Genomic DNA, 25,935 nt, shown 5'->3' with positions numbered 1-25,935 from the left:
GATAGAGCGCGACTGAGTCAATGATAGTGGAAGCTCAACCTTAGAGGGAATATTCTGCTTCAGGGTGGTGCAGGCCACAGTCTAGGTAGGACGCAGGACTAAGAAATGCCACCAGAGTGACTTCTGCTATCTCTAAAGAGAGTTGCCCAGTAGGAGCCTCAAAAACACAGGTTCCCAGAGACTGTCCAAGAGAGAAAAGAACATCAGATCTTTCAAAAGATATAAAAATTTCTAAAGTTCCTGTGGTGTCAGAAGTTATGATATCTTTTGAAAGAGATTATGACATTTTGTGTTTCATTATTGTTTATCTGATTTAGTTCCATGCCAGAGCTCACTTGGGAAGGGAGTTTGGGTATGTTAACAGTATAATTGGGGGAAAAAAAGAGGCAAAGAAAAAAACACCACATCTCTTGTTGTCTAAAATCTTAATTTGAGTTTAAAGAACAAGGATGTTGTTAAAGACCCAGTACAGCTCTGGAGTTTTGCTTTTCTGGCAGGCAGCCAAGCAAGAAGGAAGATGCCGATGCCTTTACTGAACCATTTCTGAAGCTTTCAGAGAATCACACTTTATCTCCTCAAAATTTGAAAAACAAGATGTCGGGTAGCAAAGGGTATTGCAGCAGGAGAGAGTGTCAGGCTTTTTTAAAGCCTCATTACAAAGCCCTGTTCCAAGGGGCGACGTGCTCCTATGTCGGAGCTTGCCTTTCACAGCTGAGAAGTGACCCATCGGGAAAGCAAATGCTTCGTGTTTTCCGGCCAGCCCGTCAGAGGCAGCACGGGGCCCCGCAGCAGCCTGCTCAGCAGCTGGGTACCGCAGCAGGTGGCTCCCCAAAACTCAACTCACCTGATTTCCTTGGAGAGGCTTTCCCACATGGTTTGGAGGCAGAGCGCCCAGGGGGCCCCTTGGGCTGCCCTCCCATTTGGGACAGCTTCCTCACCCCTCAACACATTGCATCGCTAAGGCCATTCCAGGAGCCTGCTCAGCAGGAGTGGGGATGGTCCAGTTTGTGAAGACACACACTACCACCAACCACCAACCAATCCATCCCTGACCCAGTTTGTGAAGACACACACTACCACCAACCACCAACCAATCCATCCCTGACCCAGTTTGTGAAGACACACACTACCACAAACCACCAACCAGAAAACGCACACCAAATCAGTTTGACAAAAGGTTTTTGAGGAGGGGAGAGGAAGAGGGAAGGGGAGATATCCAAAGGCGCTGGTACCAGAGGAGTCACTGTGATCATGTTGCAGGTGTCTCCGGGAAGAGCAAGTGGCAGGGTGGGACAGGGAGGCTGCTGAGGTGTGAGTGCACCTGAAACAGCAGCTCACCCCTGCTCAAGAGGTGTAAGTCTGTTTCAAGTGGTGGACAAGCTACATAAGCTAGAAGGAAGCTCTAGTAAATGGGAAGGCAGGATCAGAGAAGCTTCAAGGCTGGGAAAATAATCTAAAATATTGCCTTTCCATCTTGTACTCAGAGCCTTGCCCCAGAGAGTGAAATACTCAACCAAAATTAAGTTGCCACCAAAAAACCTTGGTCCTTTGCTTTCCCAGAGCGCATATTTTCTTTTCACTTTACTGCTTCTAAAAATAACTCACCTGACTATGAAAAATAGGGGTTATCTTTTACTTCTCCAGAGGTATCCAGCATTAACAGAGCTGATATCTACATTTCGTGCCTGTCCCCAGGCAAGTGGGGCAATCCCAGGATGTGACTGACCACCCAGCAAGCTCACAAGTGACACAGTCCAGGCTGATGTGCTGGTTAAGTACCTGGAGCTGGAGAGAAAGAGGCAATGGAGTGACAGCCTGACTGTGTAAGCCTATTGTCACTGTTTTGGCTTAGATATCTTCCTTACTGTTAACTAGTCCCTAGGGTTTACCACTGAGATTTTTATTCATGTTCTGGAAGCAGGAGAACAGATTCAAGCCAGCTATGTTAGACCATGGGAATGTTATTTTTCTTAGCCTGTGAGATATCTGTAATCCACTATTCAAGGTCTGTTACAAGGAGCAGCTATAGCCCCTGATGTTAATTCTTTAGGTTAAGCTTATCCAGCTTATAGTTTTGTCTCTGAACACTTACATATAAGCCACTGGTGTCTCAGCTGGGACGGTGGCTGTCATATAAGCACATAGTCTGTTGTCTTTCTCTCTCCAGATACAACTGAGGTTGTAAACTCCCTTGGGAAACGTCATGATGCAGGCTAAATCTTTGTAAAGACAACCCTTTCCCATATGTTTAATACTATGAAATCTGTCATATTCCTGTTCATTGTCATGTTTTCAAAATGTCCCAGTTAAATGCTACCGAAGCAAAGGAGGTGAATGTCATTATTTCAATTAACAAGTTATGTGAAAGACCAGCAATGTGCTCTGCCACCAGTGAGATCAGCAGCCTCAGAAGGCTTGTTCCACTTCCGTGGATCTTAGTGTTCGATGAATTTAAATAGAAACAGATGTGAAACTCCACCTCTGGCTCACTTTCCCCAGCAGCACTTCCCCTGCGCCTGGGCCACCGCCCCTGTCCTGAACGCTGGAGCACCCTGAGGAAGGGACCCCAGTGGCTGTGGGACTTTCCTCCTCGGGTCTACACAGGGCTCATGAGGCTTCAGAAGGGGAGTCCCGTGGCAGAGCAAGAGCAGGGTCCAACCCATGGCGACAGCACTTCAGGGGCTAATATCAGCATAGGTGAGCATGTCCTCTATCCTGGACCCATGGCCTCTGAACAGGGATACGTCATGTTGTGGCCTCCATCATGGTGCCTGGAGAGAGGAGCGTAGCACCTGGCAGGGGTGGCACAGGCAGGCTCCTGTCCACCAGCGCTGTGCAAGGAGCACATAAGGGACAAGGAGACAACTGAACAGTGACAAATTCAGTGTCCAGGCAGCCTGGGAGCCTGCTCTTGCTGCAGTCCCTAGGAGATAACCTGCCATTTATTGTGCCAACCATGTCTGTCCCTGCCTGGAAAGCAACACCTGGTTTATAGTACCTGTCTTACAGTGCCAACACTGTGCATTAAGTGGATTTTGCATAACATACTTGCAAATATTGTATAAATATTTCATACATCATTCAGCCTGTGTTTTTGTCTGGAAGGAAAGCAAGCAAGCATTTATTAGAGCTGAGTATTAGTACAAGCACTGTAGATAAGTGTGGAAAGAGATACGTATTTCTAATTCTCATAAAACATCTTGTCTCCAGAAGCTTGCTCCTGAGGATGCCATAAGTTTTTATACAAATGATTATGCTTGGACAGAAATCATAACCGCACTACTGGAAATGCTGTATTTTTTTACCAGCTGCCTTGGGCCTGATTGTAGAGAAACAGGAATAAAGAAAACAACCCTTGAAAGCTCAGGATTTCTCTGCTAAGAGCTATGCCAAAAATTTAGGGTGTTTTCTCAAAGTTACTACTGCTGGATTCTCCATACAACTGAAATGCAAAGCAAGTACTGCCAATTCTTCTGACTCCACCAAAAATCTTGTGGTTATGAGACTTTGCTTTTAAAGATTTGGATTCCAGGTTCTTATGATTATATGAAAATCTTAGACTGTGCTGTTTTTAAAGAAGCGAGCTTCTGCTGTCCACAGCTGCAGAGAAAATGCTGCAGCTGCAACTGGTATAAGCTAACAATGCAAAAGAAATAGTAGGAACACCTCTTTCCTTTCTGGGTTTTTCCTTTTTTTCTAAATCTCAACAGTTTTAAGCCCATTTTATGATTTAGCAGGGCTTGTCTGATGGTGCTTGGACATATGCCACCCACAGTCCTGGAGACTCTGTGAGAATAAGACCATGTGTACCCCATGATCTAGCAGCAACCACTGCCCATGTGGTTCCCTTCTGTCACCTGCCTACATCTCTGGTCATCAGGCTTGACACATCAACAGATGGCTTCAGCCTTGCCTTCGTGGCTAGCTGGAGAGTGACTACTTAGCCACAGAGAGGTCATTTCTCACGGCTTACCAATTGTCAGACAGACTGGAGTAGCTGGGCAAGGAGAACATGACATCTACGGGCTATTGGGCTTCAAAAATGCTCCCAGCAACATTTCCAGAGCATGACAAGAAAGAGGTATGAGAGGATGCGGCGTTCCTCTGAGTCGTGAGGTCTCTCTGATGGTCACCCTCCTCCCCCTCCCCAGCACACAGAGGGGCCCAACATATTGCTTGGAGCTGCCAGGCCTCCGGAAGGAAAAGTGGATGCTGGCCCCTGCGATGAGAGCCATCTTTGTAGTATCTCAGCTTTTATATCCTGTCTTAATCAGATGAGGCATGGCCAGAGATGCAAGAAAATGCAAAATAATCAGGAAGAACTACGGCCTTCATCAGCCTCAAAGGTTGAAATTGCCATAAAGTCCGGCTTTGGAAGTTTGAATGGGTGTCTCAGCAGCGTTTCACCCACATGTGCATGAGAGCTGCATAGCTGCTTCTGCAACAGGTGCTGCGAGCGTGGCAGCGTGCAGTCACAGCAGTGGCCATGGGCTGCCTCTGAGTCTGTTCCGGCAGTAGATAAAAGCCTATGCCATGAACTGCGTATGCCAAATTGCACAAGAAAAAGTGCTGCCTTACGGCACTGCATCATCTGAATTACAGCTTTGTGTCACCGATTCGATGATTAGATTTTAGCCCTGCCTATGCCTACGCAATCTTCAGAAATTAGGAAGGGTTAAGAAAAATAATTCTTTCTTGCTTGTCTACTTTTACAGTAGGTGTTGCAGACACCTACATGCTGTTCATGGAAAAGAGAGAAAAGTTCAGCTAACTACTACATTATCTGTACTAAAAAAAGTTCAGCAGCTGCTAACAAAAATTCAGAAATCAATTACTTTTAGGAAATGAAATTAGCAGTTATGAAAATGTTTGACAGGTATTCCAGGATTTTTACGTTTTCTACATCATGCCACCACAGCTGCAATCCTAGACGAGAGAAAAGCATTCTCACTTTTTTTTTTTTTCTCTTTTCTTTTACAGGTGTTTAAAAATACCTGCTGCCTTCTGGAATAGATTTCTGCTAGATAGACAGAAAAAACCATTTGTTTAACTACTTAAATTCTCTGTTTGTTAATGCACTGGTTTATTTATAATAGGCTTTCCCTTTTCTGAATGAGCATTTGCATTTTTAAAGGCTTTGTCAGCTTCTGGTGTAATGGATTGTGGAAGTAATCTTAGCACATGGACTTTGTTTATTCTAAATTCCTTCAGACTAGTGCTGAGCAGAGACTGATGTGTGCTTGAACCTTGAGGATTTTGTGTGCTTGTGCGTGTACACATGTATGTATGAATAAAGAAAATTACACGCACAGAGTTCCTCTGTTACAAGGATCTGGGAACAAGAATGAGATTTTTGCTACAGTCATCCCTGCCAAGTGTTTGCTAGACATAGTGTTGTCTGACAGATTTTGTGCTGCAATATTAGCGGGTTGATGGCTGGCAACTATCAAAATGCAGGTAAAACTAAAAGCATGAAAGCTGGATAGTTACCCGAGCTGTCCAAATATCTCTAACTAAAAACCAGTCTGTCTTTATTTAGACAAACTTCATGATGGGCTCAGTGTGAAATTTCCCAGAGGGAGCAGAATAAAGGCAGCTCGTCTGCCTTGGGGATGATAGAACGGGAAATTGTTCTCTTGGGATCTCAGTGCTTCCCTTTCCAGTCTCAGCCATGCCAAATAAGCATTGAAGTGCCCAAAAATGTAAGTAAAAGCCTTGATCCTGTCTCTTGAGCTCGTGCATCTCATCACTCTACATGCCCAAAGTGACAGTGAACCTGGAGGTGGCATCCCTACGTGCTGTGCAGGGACTTATCTGGTCCATGTAATTTCCCTTCCAGTTCTAGCTGATACTAGAAGGAAAGTTTTTATTTTTCTGGAAAATCTTTATTTTCTTTGCAAGAATGTATTTATATTGCCTACCACTGTCATACTTTTACCTGTAAATACAATTTAAGCAGGATAAATTGTGCCTGTGAAATACACCCCTCTCTTTATGAATTGTACAGACAACCTAGATGTCTTCTTGTTAGATGAAATCAGGAGAGATGAATTGTATTCAGAGTCACTCTCTCCTTATTTGGCCTGACAATAAGGGATGATTTTGGTTAGGTGTCCTAGAAATAAATTAGCAACGTCTTTTCACATACAGGAGGCTTGAAACTGTTTAGTTCACCTGGGTGCTTCAGCAGAAGCCATGCAAGCAGGAAATCCAACTTCTTCTCCAGGTTCGGGGAGGAGGAGCCCAGCAGCTAGCACGCCCTGCAGGTCGGCCTCTGGTCTGTTGATTGGCAATGGCTCCATCGCACTTGCCCGCAGCTTGTTTTGCTTGCCCTTGGCTACCAGGCCATGGCTTTTTTCCCGGCTGGAGAGAAAGCCCCACGCTAAGTGTGGGCTGAAGGTCTGGGACCTCCCTGCGAGTGGTTAACAGGGCGCTGGCAAGGGACACAGCCACTGCGAAGTGCTGGAGACACGGGCAACCAGATTATCACCCCCACACCGCGGCAGCTCCGCGGGGTTTGTCACTGAATTGGTCCAGGTCCGCAGTGAGCTGACTGGGAGCAAGTGGCTCCGCTGCCCACCCGTGCAGCCAGGAGAACCAGAAACAGGGAGTGCTGCCAGGGCGACGGACGACAAGGAAGCGTGCATCCGTCCTTGCACCTGGAAGTTGCTCCTCTGCTCGAGCCTCCCAGAGCAGCCTGCTCCTGTGCAGCCGTTCTGGATGGCCAGGATGCCCCCTCCTGCTCCCTGGCTGTGGACGGCCACTGCAACCTGTCTTCCAAATCACCAAGTCAGGGCTGCTCCACCCAAATGTCCTTCTGTTCTCGGGCGATATTAACCTGTCAGCTCCGCATCTGCACTGACCGCTAACTGCAGCAGGCAGGATAACCAAAGCTTTTGTATCAAGAAGGATTTTCTACTTTATTGAATGACACTGAGCAATATATAAAAAAAAACCCCAACCCTGCATGCACATAGTCAATATGTTCTACTACATAAGTATCTGAATTACATGGCACAATACATGTACAGGTATTTTTCTTCTTTGGACAATAAGATAAAAAGATCTAGCATAGTCCTGATAGAAGAATATTTAATAAATGGGATTATTTCCAATCAGATTAGTCACCAAGGGATCTGAATGTGATCAGCACACCTCAGACAAATAAGGTGTCTGAGGAGATGACAAGCATGAAGTAGAAAAGAGTAGCATGAGCTAGAAAAGTAATAGTATTGAAATGAAAACGAACTTGACTCTTTCACAAAATTGTGGTTCACAGGCACAGAAAAAAATTATAACAAAGTGTTTTGGGAGTGGCTCATGCTAATACCCATGTCCTAGCCCACACATACACAGGAAGTGCAGGCCTAATCCTTCTTTGTAATTTTGTTTATTCCTTCTCTTTTCAGGAATCTCCTGTCGATAGTCATTTCCTCATCACATAAATGTTTTCTCAGGAAAAAAAATTATGACTCAGTATTATCTCCTTAGAAATATATTTGAAAGCCAGTCAAATTGCAGAGGAAGTAAAATTCTCCTTTAAAAAGAGTCAGTGATTCACCACTATGTAACCTTCACCACCTGCACACACAAAACGACCTGTAGGTAAAAGGTTCAGGCAGGTATAAAACCTGACATACAGGAGGTTCCCGCAGTTCAGAAAGCATACTTTCACACTAAAGAGCAAACACACCAAATTGTTTATTGCTGTAGGCTCCTTTTAATAGCTCTATGACATTCAAGGTAGTAAAACTAAAACCTGCCAGAAGTCGAAATCCAAAGGGCACCAGATAAGATATATGCTTACTTAAGCACTGTGCAGTCGACACACAGAAATAGTCTTTATGCTGAGGCATCCAGTGTGCACCCTAAATTACTAGAGGCTGGTGAAGCTGCAGGAGCTGGTCTCAGGTGGCTCTGTCATGTAGACAACAGAAAAAGTCCAGAAAGGGAAATTAGGGTACAGAAAAATATGAAGTGAGATCCACAGTCAGACTGCTCACTAATGGTACTTGCACCTTCTGGCTTGGCTGGACACTTCAGCCTGTGCTGTCATCCTCAGACAGACTCTGCAATGCGTGGGGAAGTGACAAACTTCCTCAGAAGGGGCAGAAATCACTCTGTGGAGGCACCGCCTTTCTTCCGGTGCCTTTTTAAAGCGTTGCAGATGCACTGCAAATGCACAGGCAAGGGTGCTGTGAATCCCTCCTCCTAGCCAGATGCCTCCGCTTCCAAATCCTGGTGTAGGCATCGTGCTGCCCTGGGCTGACGGTGCAGTCCCCTGTCCCTGCTGCTTCCCCTGGCACTGGCTACCCAGACTGGTGGGCAAAGGGTTTCACCGTGAGAGGTAGCCTCGTGGACACTGCCGATGGAGCTATGCCCGTGCCTGTCCAGACTAGCATCAGGTGATTTTTTTTCTTTCCTGCTGTGAGCAAAAAGTAAACGTACGCTCCCATGTGTGGTTTTCCCTCAGTCCTCTTTTCACAGGTGTAAGATGAAGGTTGAACTCATAATGACGCCTGTATCTCATAACACTGATCACAAGAATGAAAACCACTTAAGAAATACCCCAAAATATTTAGAGAATTGCACTGATTGCCCTATCTCTTAAGGAACCCATTAAGAAAAGAGACATCAGGCAATGCATTTTGCTAATGACTCAGGAGTACAAGGTACCTGCAAAGCTACCTGTCGCTTCACCCCTCATTTCCAACTCTATGGATGTGGGTAGCTTCATGGTCTGGACTTACTGTGACAGCAAGGACTTTGCCACCCCAGCCAGGCAGCTGCGTTGGCACTACAAGTACTGCACTGTACTTGCAGTGTGTGCCAAAGGCGTAAGCAGAATCTAAGTACAGCTACCTCCTGCTGCTGTAAATTATACTTACATCTGTGCTCGGCATTTTGGCTCTAGGTAAATCAGCGCCACTGAGGCAAGCAGCAAGCAGCTCCCATTTGCGAGCAGTTTTCCTGTCCTTCCTCTCTGTTGCCCTGACGCTACGAATTGAACTCTGACTGCTTTGCTCTGCCTGTATCCTACATAACCCTGTGAGACCCTGCGGACTCAGGCTGCTTGCTGTGTACGGTTGAATGCAGCAGGGCCGCACACCTATTTGTTAATCGAGAAGGTATGTGTAGCCGGGGGCTTCCACTTGCCTTCTGGGACTGTCTGCTTGAAGTTGGCAGTAACTACTGCTCAACAGAGCTCTGAGAAACTACACAAGGTGGTGGTGATGGATAGCATCACAGGGCACAGTCAGGTTTTTTCTTGTACTGGAAGCACATTGCCAGACTTACCTTGATCAGAGATTAATTTCAGGGTTGTATTTTTTTTAATCTAGAGCCAGATTAAGACGGTTTTTCTCTGAAGCAGTCCAAAAGTTTACTATGTTACTAAGTTGCACGAAGCAGAAATAATCAATAGTATTCTAGAGCATGTTTTGATATCACCAGATAAGCAACAGTGACTATCATAAATACTATCATATAGTTACACCAGAGGTCAATAAAAATTACTAACAATTCTCATGATTTTAACTTTAACCAATTCATTCACAATTCTTAACTAGGAAATCTTCTAATTCGTTGCTTTGGCCATTTTCCCGTAATTTATTGTCTGAATTTGAGTAATTGTGCAAGGGAAAAGGATGTGCTCCTCTCCAGAGTCAGTCTTAGGAACAGGCTATTTCCAGGGTTTAACACCCAAAATCATTGCTTAGAAGCTTAAAACCATTTTAGGATCTGAGATTCTCTATCTGAGTAGGCAAAAAGGAAAACATGCAATTAACAGTATTTACCCATTACAAAAACGTGATTCCTTGGGTCACACTAGAAAGAGAGCTGAATCTACAGCAGGGTAACAGGGCAACTTCCAGTCAAGGACTTTCAAGAAAAGAAGAAATGGCATCTTGGAAATGAGCCTTTCTGTCTCTATCAGTTCAGCTCCCTGACAGAAATGGGGAAATGCGTGTGGGTGACCGATTTCTGCCCGGTGGTACTTCGGGCTGGGTCGGAAGGCAAAGTGCCTGGGGTCGCTGGGCAGCGAGAGGAGGGCTGGCAGAAAGGGTTGTTAAGCTCCCAAACGCCTGCAGTAAATTTGGTTCTTGGGAGGGGTGCTGAGGGTTTTAGGTAGGCAGTGAAGTGGTCATTAATCTAGAAGAGAAATGAAGCTGTTCACATGGCTTCAGCTGGCTGCAGCCCGTACAGGCTTTGCGGAGGAGAACAGCCTCTATTTCCTATTGGATGCTTTCTGTAGGTTTCCAATGCTGTTTTACCTGACAGACAGTGAGAGGGCGTGACAAATTTCTCTGACCTGCTTTTAGCAAAGCTTTTTGATTTCTTTGTTGTTGTATCAAAGCCTGGAGTTCAATGCTCCTAACTGGATTCTTTATTCCCGCTGGTGTTTCCACCAGGCTTTTTCTTACTCTCAGATGAAATCTTACTGTACTTCTTTGGTATTTAACTGTCTCCACTAATGATCTCCACTGATCTCCCCATATTCCTATAATGGCTGCTCTACTTCTAAAATCCTGTTCAAACTGTGATCTACAACCAATACTTGTTCTCTGAATGTACTATCATGTTCCCATTGTTTTTCTCTCTTATACAAGCTCTGATCTAATCTCACATGACACCAGCAATCCATGAGCTATATACAAACCACTTTTCTATGGAGCTGGCAATTAAAGGAACATTTTGTTCATATCACTGAAAGTGCATTGTAAATCCCGATGCATAAAAATTATCTGGTAGTGTGATGGTGGTGAAGGGCACATAGAAAATTTGATAGCAGCAATGCCATTGTGCAGTATAAATCTGTTTCGTGTGCTTTATAGAACATGAGCAAAGTTCAAGTCTCCACATAAAGTCCTATCCACTGGCTGGAGCGTACGTTGTGCAACACCAACACTCTCCCCTCCAGAGGTCAGAAGGCACCTGCACTCATGTGATATCTAAAGCCTGAAAAGTCTGCATGGGCAAATCAGCAGGAGCCGCTAAACTAAGAATGGAATTTAGTCAATTTAATACACCCTCCGAAATACAGTAGCGTAAGTCTGGTGCACAGTGACAGAGTCACAAGTTGAATGTTAAGCTCCTGCCTCCTGAGGGGCTGAGTCCGGCAGGGAAGACTCGGAAAAGTCTCCCCTGTGTCCAGAGGCAAAGGCTGAACCGCCACCGCCGCTCCCTGCCGACACCTGCACGCCTGCCTGGGGTCTCTGCGTGACTTTCGGTCAAAACTCTTGCAGACATCTCTCGCTGGCAGCTATTTGGGCAGCTCCTTTCGAATGCAACCCCGCACTCTGAACTGCTTGCACGCCCACTTTGCCTCCACCTTGCTCCTTCGTTGTGTGACAAAACCACCACGTGTGCTGCCTAGGAAGGTCTTCCTCCGTGAAGATGGGAGGAAGGAGCTCCGGAGGTCTGAGCAGTACCTGGAGCCCTTTTTCTAGACCGTCCTTGCAGTCTCTCCCACCTCCTGACTTCATATTGGAGCTGACAGAGTTAGTAGAACTAAGCATCCAGAAAGGTTTATTTAATTTAAGCTTGTTGAAATAATTTCAGGGCTTCTTTTATTTGAAAGCAAAGGAAGACATATGCATATTTTTAAAATCCTTATTACTACAGTCAGGGAATATATTTTATCTCACAGTTATTAAAATAAATGCCCTTTATAGGGAAATGAGTCATGAAGATAAATTAGAGAGAAAGGGAAAGACTTCATGTCTGTCTTAACACTGGCGGTTGAACTAACGCACATAATTAAAGACAAAGGCTAGTGAGCTAGAGAGATTCAAAATGAGTTACCAGCATCATCTTTTTAGTCACACATACTAACTTTAACTTGAATTGCCTCTATTTGTTTTGTTAGCATGAGTCATATATCTGAAACTATGTTGCTTTCACATCTTATGTAAAAAAACCCTAACCCCCACACATGGGGACTGTAAATTTTTAAAGGTGACAATAATATTTTGTGATGTCCTAGTACAGCCCCCAGAAGATGTTTATCAAGAGGTTGTCTGGAATCTGCTGGTGCCACTGTAGTGGAGCTTAACTATTTATGAAATTATAAAGATACCTAAAAAATCATTGCTTGCATTCAGAAAAGCCGTGTATGGGAGAAGGCTAAGTCCTGAACAAAAACGGGCTTATCGCGCTTCACTTACTTCTTCCTGAAGCACTGCGTGCATGTCTTTTAATACCAGGAAGCAAACTCTCCTCACTCTGTACTGAACAACCACATCTTTGTGCAAGAGCTGCATGGGCGTATCTGACTTCTTCCGGTCAATTTTATCTGACTTCTTCTTCTGACAATTTTAGTCAGCCTGCACAGCCATGCAATTTAAAAAATTTTGATGAGGTAATTCAGTTTCCTTGCCAAACTATCTTCTGAATTTTTGTACCCCACATGCCTAGGTATGTTGTATTATAAAATGAAATAAAGAGTTGGAAATATTTTACAAAATGAAATTATTGATGGTATCCTAGCACAGAAAGAAAATATTTACCTAACTCTTTGGTGGCTAAAAATACTTAAAATTTTATTCCACGTTTCTTTGAAGTCAAAATATCTTTTGGTGGCCTGAGGTAGTAAGACTTTATCCAGCGAGTATGTAACAGGTTTCTCTGAGGGAACAGGAAACTTCGTTGTGTGTAGCTGAGTCTCAGCCTGTATTTTGTTTTTCTGTTCCCAGGTGTAGAGAAGCACTTTGAAATTTGGATGAATGTTCTAAACATATTCTAGTAGATTTACCTAGGGATATTAAAGTCATACTAGTTGACCGTTTCCTCGTGGCTTTAAGAAATCTCCTCACATGCCTACTTTCCCCATCCCCGCTGAAAGTCTCCAGGTGCCCAAAGGCAGCGCAGTCACACGGATGACGCCTTCTGCGTCCGGCTCTGCGGAGGGGACCAAGGTCTCTGGAGTGGTGCAGGGGATGATGGAAAGCGAACAAGTAGATCTAGTGCTAATCAGTCACTGAAGAGCAGAAACCCTGCCAGCGATGGGGGCTGGCTTGGAGCACCCCACTCCCCGCGTGACCCTCCACGTCCCACTGCCACTGTCTTGCACTCGGGACACACACCGCACCAGAAGGTCTGTTGGGTGCTCAGTAATTGAGGGAGTGGGAAACACGGGTCAAGGAGAGCGTGAACACTGAATTTTTATTGCCTGTGTTTATATTTCAGAAGATTCCTGGTTGTGATTGTAAGGTAAAATGAACTAATCAAATGTTAATAGCCACAAGCAATGATAATTTGCTTCAAGGTGCTTATTCGTTGATTAGAGTTTAGCACGGTGCCTGAAATAGAGCTACCCAGGAAGCATGAAGTAGCTACAGTTGTTGAAAACATGCCAGTAAAAATGAACAGTGATGAACAAACATGTCACAGCCATCTTTGTGTACAAAAGCATTTTTCATACCAGCGAAGACTGTTTTACAGTATCAGACTGCTGATTGTTTTCTGATGGTTTGGAATATACACCTAAGTAAAAAAGTGGACTCGAAAAACTAAGAACATTCAACCTAGTCACTAAAAATGTCCATTAATACTCTACAATACCATTCACAGCTTGCCAGTTTGATTCTTACCAATTTTTACCAACCTGTCACACAGTCTCTTCACGAATCCCCTACTGAGGCCATTCCAGTTGGCCTAAATAACTACCTGTTCAATGGACCAGAGAGAGGCAGAAAGACTCCGTGAACGTCCCCTAGGATGGATCTGCTGGATCTGCTTCGGGCAGGAGGCTGGAATGCCCCTTCCTTGCTATTTGGGAATGTGTGTTTTCTCTCCACTTTTGTAAAACCCTTGAAGAGGCTTTGATCTGGGGTTGGTTGTTTGGATTTTGTCTGTTTCAGATGAAACTGCTCTAAAGCATGAAACATTTTATAGAACAATATTTTCTTTTTTTTCCTCTACTCATGGTGTACAATGTTGTGTATTTACATGTGCTACATTGTCTTTTATCATTTCCCTTACTGATAAAGTCCCTCGGGAAAAAAAAATAAATAAATCAACAACTCTGTAAACATCATTAGCACTGTAAATTAATTGATGACCCCAAATTTAGCGTAAGATAGTCTAAGATACTGTTCCAAAATAGAAAACAGTCCTTAGAAAATATAGTACCACCTACAGCTGAGGCTTGAAGTTACTTCATACTGTGCACACTGTCACCCAGCAAATGGACTCCCAACAGAACTACCGAGTCTGATGTTTGGAAGAGTTTGGGTTATTTTTTGAAGTTTTTCATATTTCAGCTTGATGTAACCCAGAGTACTAACCATATAATTACCAGAATTAAAATGTTTATGAATGTAAATTTATGTGATTCAAGCTTTGCAAAAGGCCCTGATACTCTCTGGAAAGCTCATCTTTGTGCCTGCAGAGTAGAGTGCTAATCAACACAGATGATGAGTTAATGGCAGAAATTTCAGCTGGCGGTAGCACTTAAGATGGCATGTTCTAGGATATTTCAGATAAGCTCTGTTGATATCATTAAGATACAAGAATTACGTGACTTTCGATGTGGCTAAGTGGTGGTAATTATGAACTTAATAATGACAATCAGTCTTCTAGTGATAATGTATTCTTGCCTTACAGCACTTAGGTTCTCTTAATTTACCTGTCAAAAGACATTCATGAAACAAATAAAGAACTGAAAAATTATACCGTATACATGAATGTACAATAGATATTTTTTTTTTATTTTAACAAAAACATTTTATTTTAATGCCAGGGATTTTCCCTCTGTTTGCATTCCAATTTTTGGATGCATTGGCAAAATAAACTAACAGTGAAATCAGGAAGAAATGCAAAACATCTGTGACTTCCACAATTATGACTGATTTTACCCATCATTTGAGGTATCAAGCAGAGGCAAAATAACACGAACTGTGACTACTGATGACATCACCTAAGAAGTTTGACTTCCTTATGTCAGGAGTTCGCAAAATTGAAAACAAAACACTCATAGTACAATAGAGAACTTGATGATGTTACCTATATTTGGATTTTTTTCTTCATGTTCTTTGATCAAGAAATTGACACATTTTGACCCATTCTTGGGGCTACATGACGATTTTCATTGTTGCTGACACAGCTGTGATCTCAAGTGAAAGCCTTGCTCTGGATGTACCACTGTATTTCTCAACAATTTTTCGGCAGTAGGGATCTTGTCATTCTTGTTTGCTATAGCACCTGACGCTTGCATGTCTGCAGCTAGTACAACACACTTAATTAGCAGTGCAAATCTACTTTACTTTTTAAACACCTGGTTTTATTTTGGAAGAAGATCCATTATTCTGCCTCTTGTAGTGGAGCTCGATGATTTCATAGGTGTTTCTGCCTTCAGTCACTGTTGTCATAGAATGGTTTGGGATGAAAGGGACCTTTAAAGGTCATCTAGTCCAACCCCCTTGCAGTGAGCAGGGACATCTTCAAGTAGATCACGTTGCTTACAGCTCCGTCCAACCTGACCTTGAATGTTTCAAGGGATGGGGCATCTACCACCTCTCTGGGCAACCCATTGGTCTGGGTATGCCTCACCACCCTCATTGTAAAAAATTTCTTCCTTGTACCTAGTCTAAATCTAGGGTCCTTTAGTTTAAAACCATTACCCCTTGTTCTGTCACTACAGGCCATATCAAAAAGTCCCTCTCCAGCTTTCCTGTAGGCCCCCTTTAAGTGCTGGAAGGCTGCTAGAAGGTCTTCCCGGAGCCTTCTCTTCTCCAGGCTGAACAACCCCAACTCTATCACTTTACTCATAGGAGAGGTGCTCCAGCCCTCTGATTATTTTTGTAGCCCTCCTCTGGACTCACTCCAACAGCTTCATGTCTTGCTCATCTGGCACAATTACCACAACCCAAAAATCCCATTTTTTCCCACTGTAAGAAAGCCAAGGCATTTCTGAGGACACCGACTGCAGAGCATTGCAATCTCATTCAATTCTTTGGTCATACTCAGGCATGGAATATGATTGCAGAATTGGGCAACTCTCGGAACTTATATCAATATTTAACAAAAAGTGGCATTAGGATTTTCTGTAATTGTGTGAATTGTAAAGGTCTTCTGCGCTTACTTGGAAGGGGATGGCCAGGCTCTCTGTTTTTTCTACTTAGCTTCACAGAGATGACATTTACACTTTGGCAATAAAAATTGTACGAGCCGTAAAATGCACGAAAAAATCACAACCATCATGTATTTCAGAGCCGTAATAGTAGAAGTACAAACACAATTGCCATTTTGGCACCCAGTTATTGTTTCAGGCGTTGTCTTTGGGAAGCTACTTTCGTCCAAAGGTTAACCCTTCATTCCCCGCCTCACGGACAGAGCGCTACTGGGTTCTAGTACAAAGCGAGGCTTGTATGCTGCTGCAGCCTGGGACGCTGCGGCTCCGCGGCTCTCCTCCTCTCCCGCGCTCGCTGCCAGCACACTTTCCGAACTTCAGTAAATAAAAAGGGCTTCGTGAGCGCAGGCTGCTAGAGCTGCTGCACCCTGCAACAGCCACGCTGCCGCCTATCCGCCTCCCAGCCCTTCTGCTGCTCCCGGGACGGTCTGGTGCGAAACAGAACCGGTACCGCGCCGGGCCCGGGCTAAACGTTGACCCGGAGGCAGCGCCGGGTGGGGTGTTTTGTCCCCGCCGCCCTCCCGCTCCGCCGGGACCTCGCACCGCCCCGTCGGGCCGGGCCGGAGGCGCGAGCACGGGGGGCCCCCAGACGGCGTCTATTGGTGGCAGCTTCGCGGGGCCGGCCCAGGGGCGGGTCCGGGGCGGGCGGGACGGCGCTGAGCTGTCCGCCCGCCCGAGCCGGGTGGGAGCCGCCGCCGCGGGAGGGAGCGAGCGGCCCGGACGGGGACAGCGCCATGGCCGAGAGATACGACGTGGTCGTGGTCGGGGGCGGCATCTCAGGTGGGTCCCGAGGGGTCGCGGCCACCGCGTATCCACCGGCGTCCCCCGGAGCATTCCCCGGGACATCCCCCCCGGGAGCGGTCCTAGAGCCCGTCCTGCGCGGAGGACGGCGGGGGGCACCGGTGCTCGGGGCCGGGGTGCTCCCGGCTGGGCGGCGCGGGGCCTGGGAGCGGCGGGTCCGGGGGGGGGCTCGCCCCCGCGGCTGGCCTTAAGGCTTGCGCGATGGTTAGCGAGAGTGTCAGGTCTCCGGGGGCTTCAGATACGCTTGGGGGGAAAAAAAAGGGGAAAATTGTCCAGGTTGTTATTTTAGGACGTATTCGCTTCTTGCGTCGGTTTGTACTTCGTGCTCGTCAGAAGAGAGTCTGCAGAAAAACTGACTTGGTAATGCCCGCAGGTGCAGGAGAATGCAGGGACACGGGCTGGGATTTTTGCATCCCGAGAAAGACGGGGTATTTTGAAGTTGTGTTTTTTCGGCGGCTCTTGCAGTGACGGCAGTTGTGCTCTTTTGATAAATGCTGTAAAAACAGGTTGGGTTTTGTTACTCTGACAAGAGCTGTGCTCTCTAGAAAGCCAGGTTCTCCTGATGCGCCGGACTTGGAAAAGTACTTCCCAAAATACAATTCAGATTTGGATTCAGATCTACTTTAACACTAGCAAGTGCATTGCGGCCCCTGATCCTCATGCTTAAAAAAAAAAAAGACGACATTTTTCTTATGGCACCTGGTGGTACCTGAGGTGAGAGTGTTGCTATGTTGGAGAAAATCTGTCTTTGGTTTGTCCATCGGATAAATATTGTGTTAGCAGCTTTGGCCAGGTTTCAGTTTTCAGTGAAGTCTTTACTTCACTGATGATTCGGAAAAGGTGAGTTACGTGACTGATTTCAGTGATACTACAACCATTATTGCTATAGGTAAAATTATTTTTATTAGAATTGAGAAGGAGTCAGAAGCTTTCCTTTCTTTAATCTGCAGTGAATTAATGCACAAAACAGCAAATTGATTACTTCATTACATTATTTAATTTGCTAAACCAACAGTAATTGTTTAAATAATTATTTGTGACAATGTAATTATGTGAATAATCTGTAGTATCACCAAACAGAAATAAAGAGTTTGGACCTAGTTTTGTTTGCTTTTTAGTTTTATCAGATGGCTGAGTATTTTCCTGCTAGCAGGAGTCATTTGGTCTTCATCCTCAAGGTTCCTTAAGGTTCCTGTAATGCTCAGAGTGCCCTTAGGGAATTACTACCCATACGGTGTGCAGCTGATGGCGATGTCATCTTAGTACGGTTTTTAAGGCTCGGAGAAGCTCTTCTTCCCTTGAGGGTACCTTGCTCCTCTGGCTTTCCAACCTGTAGCAGTGTTTTGGAAAATGCATCGAGAATTTTTAAGTGATAGCTTCCTCACTAGTACAAGAATCAGTAAGTTACTTCAGAACACTTACGCCTTGGACTAAAGCCTGGTGTGGAGCATGAAATGACGCCAAGCAGGAAATTTCAAGGCATTACAGTCCCTGAAAATTTATCAGTGGCATTAGGAAGACAAATAAACATGTCACATCACGCTTGGGGTACAGTAACATTTTTCTTGCCAGTGGAAACCCTTATGTCACACCAGTGGTGTAGAAATTGGTATTTGCCTGTTATGAATTAGAACAGGCATCATTTTAAGAAAGCAGCCTTAGGAAACTGAACGATAAATGCTTTATTTAATAATTAATCCATCTTTGTAATTCCTGTCAGCTCTTGGTTTGTTTTGCTTTTCACACAGCTTCTGTGTTGTTACTGTTTCTGTACCAATATACCTACACCTCAGTTCTGTGAAAATTTAGATAGTGCTGCTTTCTGGTCATAAAAAAAAGTAATCTGTATCTAGAATTTTGGTTCTGGTGAGACAAATAGTAAAACATACTGCAGCATGGACAGGGTTTTGCCCTCTACATCTCTCTGACTCCAGTCTTGACTTGCTGCTGCTTACTTCCCTGAAGGTATATTTGCAGTTGCCTGGTCTGATGAGATTACTGTCTTCTCTCCTACTATCTTAAACAGTCATTACCTGATGCTTGCAAGAAAGGATAGGAAACTTTGGGATAAACTAGTTCTTTACTAGAAATACATGACACGTATATCAAGTATAAGCAAGCTGCTTGTAACATTAAGTGTGAGCTTCCCAGCGGTGAGATTGTAGCTTTTCAAAATATTTGTACAATATTCGCAATATGAAGCTCAAATCCTGACTGGCACCTCTGGAGATATCTGTTCCTCAAAATGAAGCGTGGTCCTGAGAGCCAGTTTCTGTACAGCCTAAGGCACACTTCTCGTCCATGCTCCTGCCCTCTGTATGCACACATCTGTACGTGGTCATTCACAGGGACACAGAATCCACTCCGCCTGTAGGAAGCTGCAGTCTAGGGCTGGAGGGAGCTTCTGCAAAGAGTGCTTCACAGTGGGGAAGCTCTTGGAAGACGAACTCGGCTCTGGTGGCCTCTACCGCTGAGATTTTCTTGCTGTACTCTATGGAATCGTGTTCAAACTGTCCAGACTGCATCAGCAAGTATGTTTGGAGACCCTACAGAGAGGGAAGTGCAGAGCTTGGGCTAGATTCCTCTTTTCACATGGGTGTGCACGTTAAAAATGTGGATGGTGGCCAGGAAAGGCCCCAGACACACGTTTGTATCATTCTTAAGGAGCAGTGTCACCCGTAATACATTTAATATTAATTATATTTTATACTCAAGCATATTAAATAAACTGATGCCTGAAGTTAAAGACTTTCCCCATACCCACAAGGTTTTTCTACTGAACTGAAGAGTGTCTTCTGGTTTGGGTTGATTTTTACCTTTTTCTTGTGCATTTTGGTTTAGGCTATGTAATCGCCTTGTTCATTTAACACAGCAAGCTGACAGCACATGACGTGCCATGGACGCATGTCTGATTAATTGGCAGGACTGTAACCCTGACATCCCATCAGGGAGTCCTCTGACGCTTGAGTTAAGAGGCTACACTAGTTGAGGAGATTGCCATCCTCTGTGTGGACTAACTACTGTATTGACAGCTTCCAGCGGTTGTCCCTCTTATGCAGCAAGTCACTGCCATACCTCTTCTGACCCATTGCCCCCATCCCAGCTCCACTACCCTCTGCACAAGCTAAGGCCACAATTACAGGGAAATTCGGATTTTGGCTCCATAGCCCTAGGATGGAGCATACACAGCTGCTCTGAGATGTGAGATGGGTTGTAAGGAGATCGGGGATGCTCAGTCACTCCTTGGGGACTGCTCGTTAATGACTGAACAGCATTAAATGCTTGGAGAATTTTGACAGAAACCTCGGATATTTCAGCTTTTCAGATCTAGAAAATGGCTGCTGCCTATGTGTGACCTGTAATTCCTCAAAACGTTCTAACTGACCTTATTGGGGCATATTTTCACATAGATAGCAAGAAGCGCTGTGTTGACTCAGAGGCTACCTCCTTGCCAAATTTCAAGTTGCTGCTAGAACTTCCAAAATAGGAATAAAAAAAAGTCATAAGTTTTCAAAATCAAAGAGCAATCTTTGTTTCCTAGAGGTTTAGAAATAGCCAAGCACATTTGACCAAGATTTTCCAGCCAAAAAGGATCAGCCTGAAAAACACACCCTGAAAATCCAAGCTTAAATAGTTCAAAATTTGGGGGGGGGGTGGGGTGTGTGAAGAAAAAAGGGTAAGCAGAATACTCTAACTTTTTTTCAGCGGGAAGTTTAGGGTACGTTCGTGTGCCAGCCTCACCTTACCTGTGAATTTTGGACACTGGAAACCCAGTTTGTCAAAAGAAGGCGTGGAGAATTAAGAATGTTTGTCTACATAATGCAAACCAGAGACAGGACAGATAAGAAGCAGAAGCAGGCACGTCCAAAAGAAATTGTATGCAAATATCTTTTGGAAGAATTTTCAGCACATTGTGTTACAAGAACAAAGCATAAGGGAAACACAGCCATAATTGAAACTTGCACTGAAAATTATCGTTCTTTGACATGGATAGTTCTTATTTCCAAATAAAAACACATTTGTTCTTAGCTAGAAACAAGGAGATCTCATGGCTCAGCAGAACGGACGCTTAGGTTTGCCAGCCGCGTGCAGGAAATAGCACTGTTTGATATTGCACTTATGGAGGAGGCCAAGAGCCACAAATTGTAGGAGAAGCTGGGATGTAAAAATAGTAGTAATTAGTCTTTATATTGAAATAAAGCATATGATACACTATTAAAGCTTTTTTTTTTCTTTCTTCATGGAAGATCACTATGCGTTGGCATCTCCTGCTCCACGGTGTGTGATCGACAACCTTACCACTTGAGCTACCTACGCATTGGCTGTGATCTCTGAGCGAAAGACTGAATAATGAGGAAATGCAGATTTTCCTTGCTTGCTATAATGGCAGCACAACTTATGTTGTATACTGCTCTGTTTGTTTTGACAGCATGCCAAGCTGCTGGTGGGTGGTAGTGTCAGATAAACTGTCAAATACACAGTTACTGGTAGAAGATATAATCAGTCCCACCTGTGTAAATCTGGAGTAGTTTTCAGTAGATTTTTTTCTACTGTTACTTCTAAATTTACCCAGAATTTGACCTGTAGGAATGCAATAGCTGGTTCCTAAGATGTATCCTATGCTTATCTCTACATCTGCCCTGTGCTGGGCTCCAGCTACCCAGTTCCTTCCTGCTTTCTTTCTGGATCCAGCAGGAAAGCATATAATCAGTGATAATATTGTCACTTGGTACCAGAAATTCCGAAAGGTAATTTTTTTGGAATGCAGAAATAAATAGCAATGTTTCACAGAGCTCTCAGTTCGTCATGTACTTCTAGCAAGCTGACTGTCATTATGAGAAAAATTTACAGCAGGAACAAAACAATCAGGCCACCATATAAAGTGTAATGGATGTTTTATACAATAATCACAAATAGGCAGAAATACCAATTTCCATTTGCCTGCTTCTTCATAATGTGCTCTCATGTTTTGCTCCTGAAGATGCAAAACCTTATGACATGGGGCAAAGGCATTGGTTAAGACAGTCCTTTGTGTTATCCTCAGTGCTAGATATTTAGTTTTGGCCAAAATATTTTTGTGACTTGTTCATTATATAACCAGATGTAGAAGTATTACCATTTTCTTCATCTTTCATCATATTCTTCACATGGTTTTCTATGATAAATGCATCATTCATAAACATTGTCTAACCTGAGGTTAACCTGAGTAGTCACAGCCGGTTCTGCTCTTGAATGAATGTGTTGGGTTTTGTCTCTGGCAAAAATAAAATGTACACCAGCGTAATTAATTGGTTAGCAAATCCAGATCTCCTAAGAGAGTGCTGTAAACCTATGGTTTGTCCTTGAGGAGCAGATACTGCACCATGCCTCAGGCTTAGGTGGAAGCTGTTGAAAGGTAGGAAAGAGTATTCCTGTTAGCTAGGTAGGTCTGAAATCTTAAGAGCGTTATTTACTCCAGTGAGCAAAAGAAATAGCCAAGTAGTTAGGACTGATCTCTAAATATCCTAGCATAGAAAAACTGGCATGGGACAGGCATGATGTCTTTCCTGGGAATACCAAAGCGGATGTTCTTGACATTTGTGGTAACGATGTTGATCATAGTTTTGCACCAACATTTTTTCACATACTTATTTAGCTGAAGATCACCGTTTAATGGACAGGAATTTATTCTGCATATCGACTAAACCAATTATCAATAGTTAGACAATGTGCATAATTACCTTAGATGTTTCCATAATGGAATCAAACCATCATCATTTTAACCGGTGCTACTTATTTTAATGTGTAAGGGGATGGAGGATACTCCATTTCTAACTCCATGCCTATACTAAACCTTCTTCTGCCTTTGTTGTGGGGGGAGGAGAAGAGAATTATTCTGGGGAAGAGTTGTTTACTGCACTGGGCTCTGGACTTGAAAATCACAGTGGGTGTGTACGGAGGAGTGGATGCATCCTCGGGATACAATTCCCTCTTCCAGCCCACTGTGTTTCTGTTAACATTGTCCATGAGAAACCGCCTTTGTACCCTTCAGAACAAGGCTTGCATCTGTTGAAAGCATTTAGACAGTAGCGACATTGAAACCAGTTAGAGTGGCTTGGTCTCAGTCGGACAATGTAGTCTGTAATAGAAAATATTTATTCTCTTTAGGTTGAAATCTTTGCTGAATCAACTGGATTATTTTTTGCCAGAGAATTGATGAAAAAGAAATGAAAAACATTTACCTGAAAATGACAAAATAAATAAACAAATGCAACCTCATCTCCAGTATCAACTATTCTACAGCAAGGATTATGAAAGAACATGGGGAAAGACAAAATACAGTTTTTGACAGAAAGGTAGTGGCATTATGATATTAGGCAACTTTGAAGAAGAAATAAATGTAGGCTCTTGATCCACAATGTGTATTCTTGCTGTTTAGCACAAATTTAAGGGACTGTAATTTAATTAATAAGTTGTAGTTTTTTTCATTTTCAGTGGCAATTTTAAAACTTCAAATCCTTAGTCTGTGAAGGAAAGCAGTTCTTTCATTCTCAGCCTTCTATATGTTGTTGCCCATTAGTGATTTCTCTGGTCAGTCTGATGTAACTGAGTATATTTTAACTATATTTTAAAACTTATTTAAATACCATGATGTGCACAAAATTTCCAATGAAAAGAAAATCAGACGGAGAGTAGAAGGAGAAGAAAGAGGTGAGGAAGGCAGATTTACCTTGCAGTCATGGTAGAAATGTTTTGCATCTTTTATTGACAAGTTCGTGTTTACTTGGCAAAGAGACTTCTAGTTGAATAACGAGGGCTGATTCCAAGGTGACCATTGCCAGATTTAATTACTCAATTGTGTTTGGAAAAAGTTAGGTTTTCCATCAGTAAAAATAGCATGCTGTTACAATGGAACTTTAATGAGGATATATTGACAATTTTCTCACTTTACTGATGTATTATGAGGAAAAAAGTTTAAAAATTATTCCCCTGCTAAGATCCAAGAAATGTAGAGATTTACCAGAAAGATTTTTTTCCTTATGCTATTCAGTTAAAGCCTACTAGAACACCGCAATAATGGGTTAGTAGTCTTTCACACAATGTAATTATCCCATTCCGTGTACAGTAGGGTGGATTAACAAGGATTTTACAAAGGAATGTTGTATTAGGTTGGTTTGGGTAAACTTTCAGCCTGATAGGAGATGCATAAAATGCAAATGTACTTTGCCAAAGAAGCTAGCAAGTATGCAAACAACGTATCTAGAAAACCAGCAGACAGTTACCTTTTCAGTAGTTAACAGGTTATTTTCTCTGCCTTTGTTTTGGTGTGCTCAATATGGCACGTACATAGTGGCCTTGGTTTGAAGGGTTAAAATGGTATCAGACTGTCATGACTCCCCTCGCTGCCCTTCGTTACCCTGTATGGGTACTGCTCTTGCATGTTCTGGGGGTGCTCAGCACGCATCACTTGAGAAGTGCCGTCTCTGGGAAAGATGCTGGTGATTTTTGCTTCCAATCATGGTGTATCAGTGAATCTCTTCAATGTACTGGATTTACAGAGCCTAGATTTTTAAAAGTAGAATAAGTAAACTATTACTATAGACTACTATCACAATTCCAATAAAACAACTTTTTTAAAAGCATTTTTTTATGCTACAGAACTTGTGTCTGTTCCTGCGCCCTGTATCAACCCCAGTATTGAGACAACTTGGAATTACTCTTATAAATGCTAGTCTTATAAATGCTTCCTTACGAAACAGGGAAACATTTTCCACATTATGGGGCTTGGTTGGGAATCAAGCTCAGGTCTTAATTCCCAGTCTTGTGCACTACCTGTAGAGCTGAACCTTTCTCTCCTATGAGGCAGAGACATGCTTTGTTGCATTTTCCATCAGACTACATAAAAAAAAATCAGTATTGTTCAGCATCTCTATGTTCCAGCCATGGTGTATGTCTGGTAGTCTGCAGATTGGCATAAATTCATCTATCTTTTTTTCTTTTTTTTTTATTTTTAACTGTATTTTCAACGTTTTAATGCACTTGAAACTACTTTGCTTGATAGGATTATGACTGTTTCCTGAAATGAGAGCAGCGGCAGTACGATCTGTAGCAGCAGCAATTCTGAGTCCTTAATTGTACTGCAAAATCAATAGGAATAGAGCTTTCCTGCATGGCGTCTTCAGACGGGGGGAGCTTGGTGTGAGATTGCCATAGAAACCCTTGTGGAGGATGTATAAGTCATCCCGCCTTGTTTATTCTCATCTAATAACAAGTGAATTTCTACAGCCAGATACTTCAAATGAGGCATGGTTTTGGCAGGCTCCTTCCATCTTTCTGAGGCAAGTAGTGTATTTCTGATCCATAGAGTTAGAGCGATATCTGGAAGGAGCATGGCCAGCGATTTGGGGTGGTTTGCAGCTTTATCTCTAGGCTATGCTTGGAGGAGGAGCAGGAGGCACAACAGCGGCCTGGGCCGTGACAGGCATGTCTGTGCGGCAGTCATACAGGCATACGCAGGTGTGTTTTAAAATATCCTCACGTGAGTCTTGGCTGCGGCCTGAGAGGTCACAGCCCAGTGCTCGGTTTGGCTTGGTATGGCGTGCTCTCGCAGGACACTGTGGATATCCACAAAATCACAGGACATGGCGGCTGGTGTCAGAACCCACGCGTGGGGGGTGGCCACAGCTCTAGAGCAGTGCTGGCATTGTAGGAGGCCCTTGTGGTATGAGGGTCCTGCTTGACACCTTGGCAGCTCCCGGAAGGTGCGCCACGTCCTCTGGGGAGGGAGCGGAGATGTTGGAGGGGAGGTGAGAGGCTGGCTCCATGCAGCCTGAGGGGTGCTGAGCAGGCAGAGACGGGGCAAGGAGCTGGAAAGGAGGAGGTCTCGTTCCTTCCTCCCTCTCATTCTCACCCCATCGATCAAACAGAATAAAGTCACTCTCTGGTGTCCGGTCCTGTAGAGGGTACTGGAACAGCGACAAAAGTCTTGAAAATTCAAGTTATGGAGAAGATAAAGGGAAAAT

At 43.8% G+C, this 25,935-nt stretch overlaps 1 protein-coding gene across 2 annotated transcripts in view; it reads left to right on the top strand.

Moving 5' to 3' along the window:
- The first annotated feature begins 16,780 nt into the window (after window positions 1-16,780).
- Window positions 16,781-25,935, top strand: part of LOC129209839 (amine oxidase [flavin-containing] A-like) — a 46,635-nt gene continuing 37,480 nt past the window's right edge. For both annotated transcript variants that reach the window (XM_054835031.1, XM_054834934.1), the window contains exon 1: window positions 16,781-16,912. In XM_054835031.1, the coding sequence (XP_054691006.1) occupies window positions 16,867-16,912 (46 nt within the window). In that variant the 5' untranslated portion in view covers window positions 16,781-16,866. The remainder of the gene's footprint in view (window positions 16,913-25,935) is intronic.

Source organism: Grus americana, chromosome 1 (genome assembly GCF_028858705.1).
Source record: "Grus americana isolate bGruAme1 chromosome 1, bGruAme1.mat, whole genome shotgun sequence".
Lineage (NCBI taxonomy): Eukaryota > Metazoa > Chordata > Aves > Gruiformes > Gruidae > Grus > Grus americana.
This window is presented reverse-complemented; position numbering and strand designations above follow the sequence as displayed.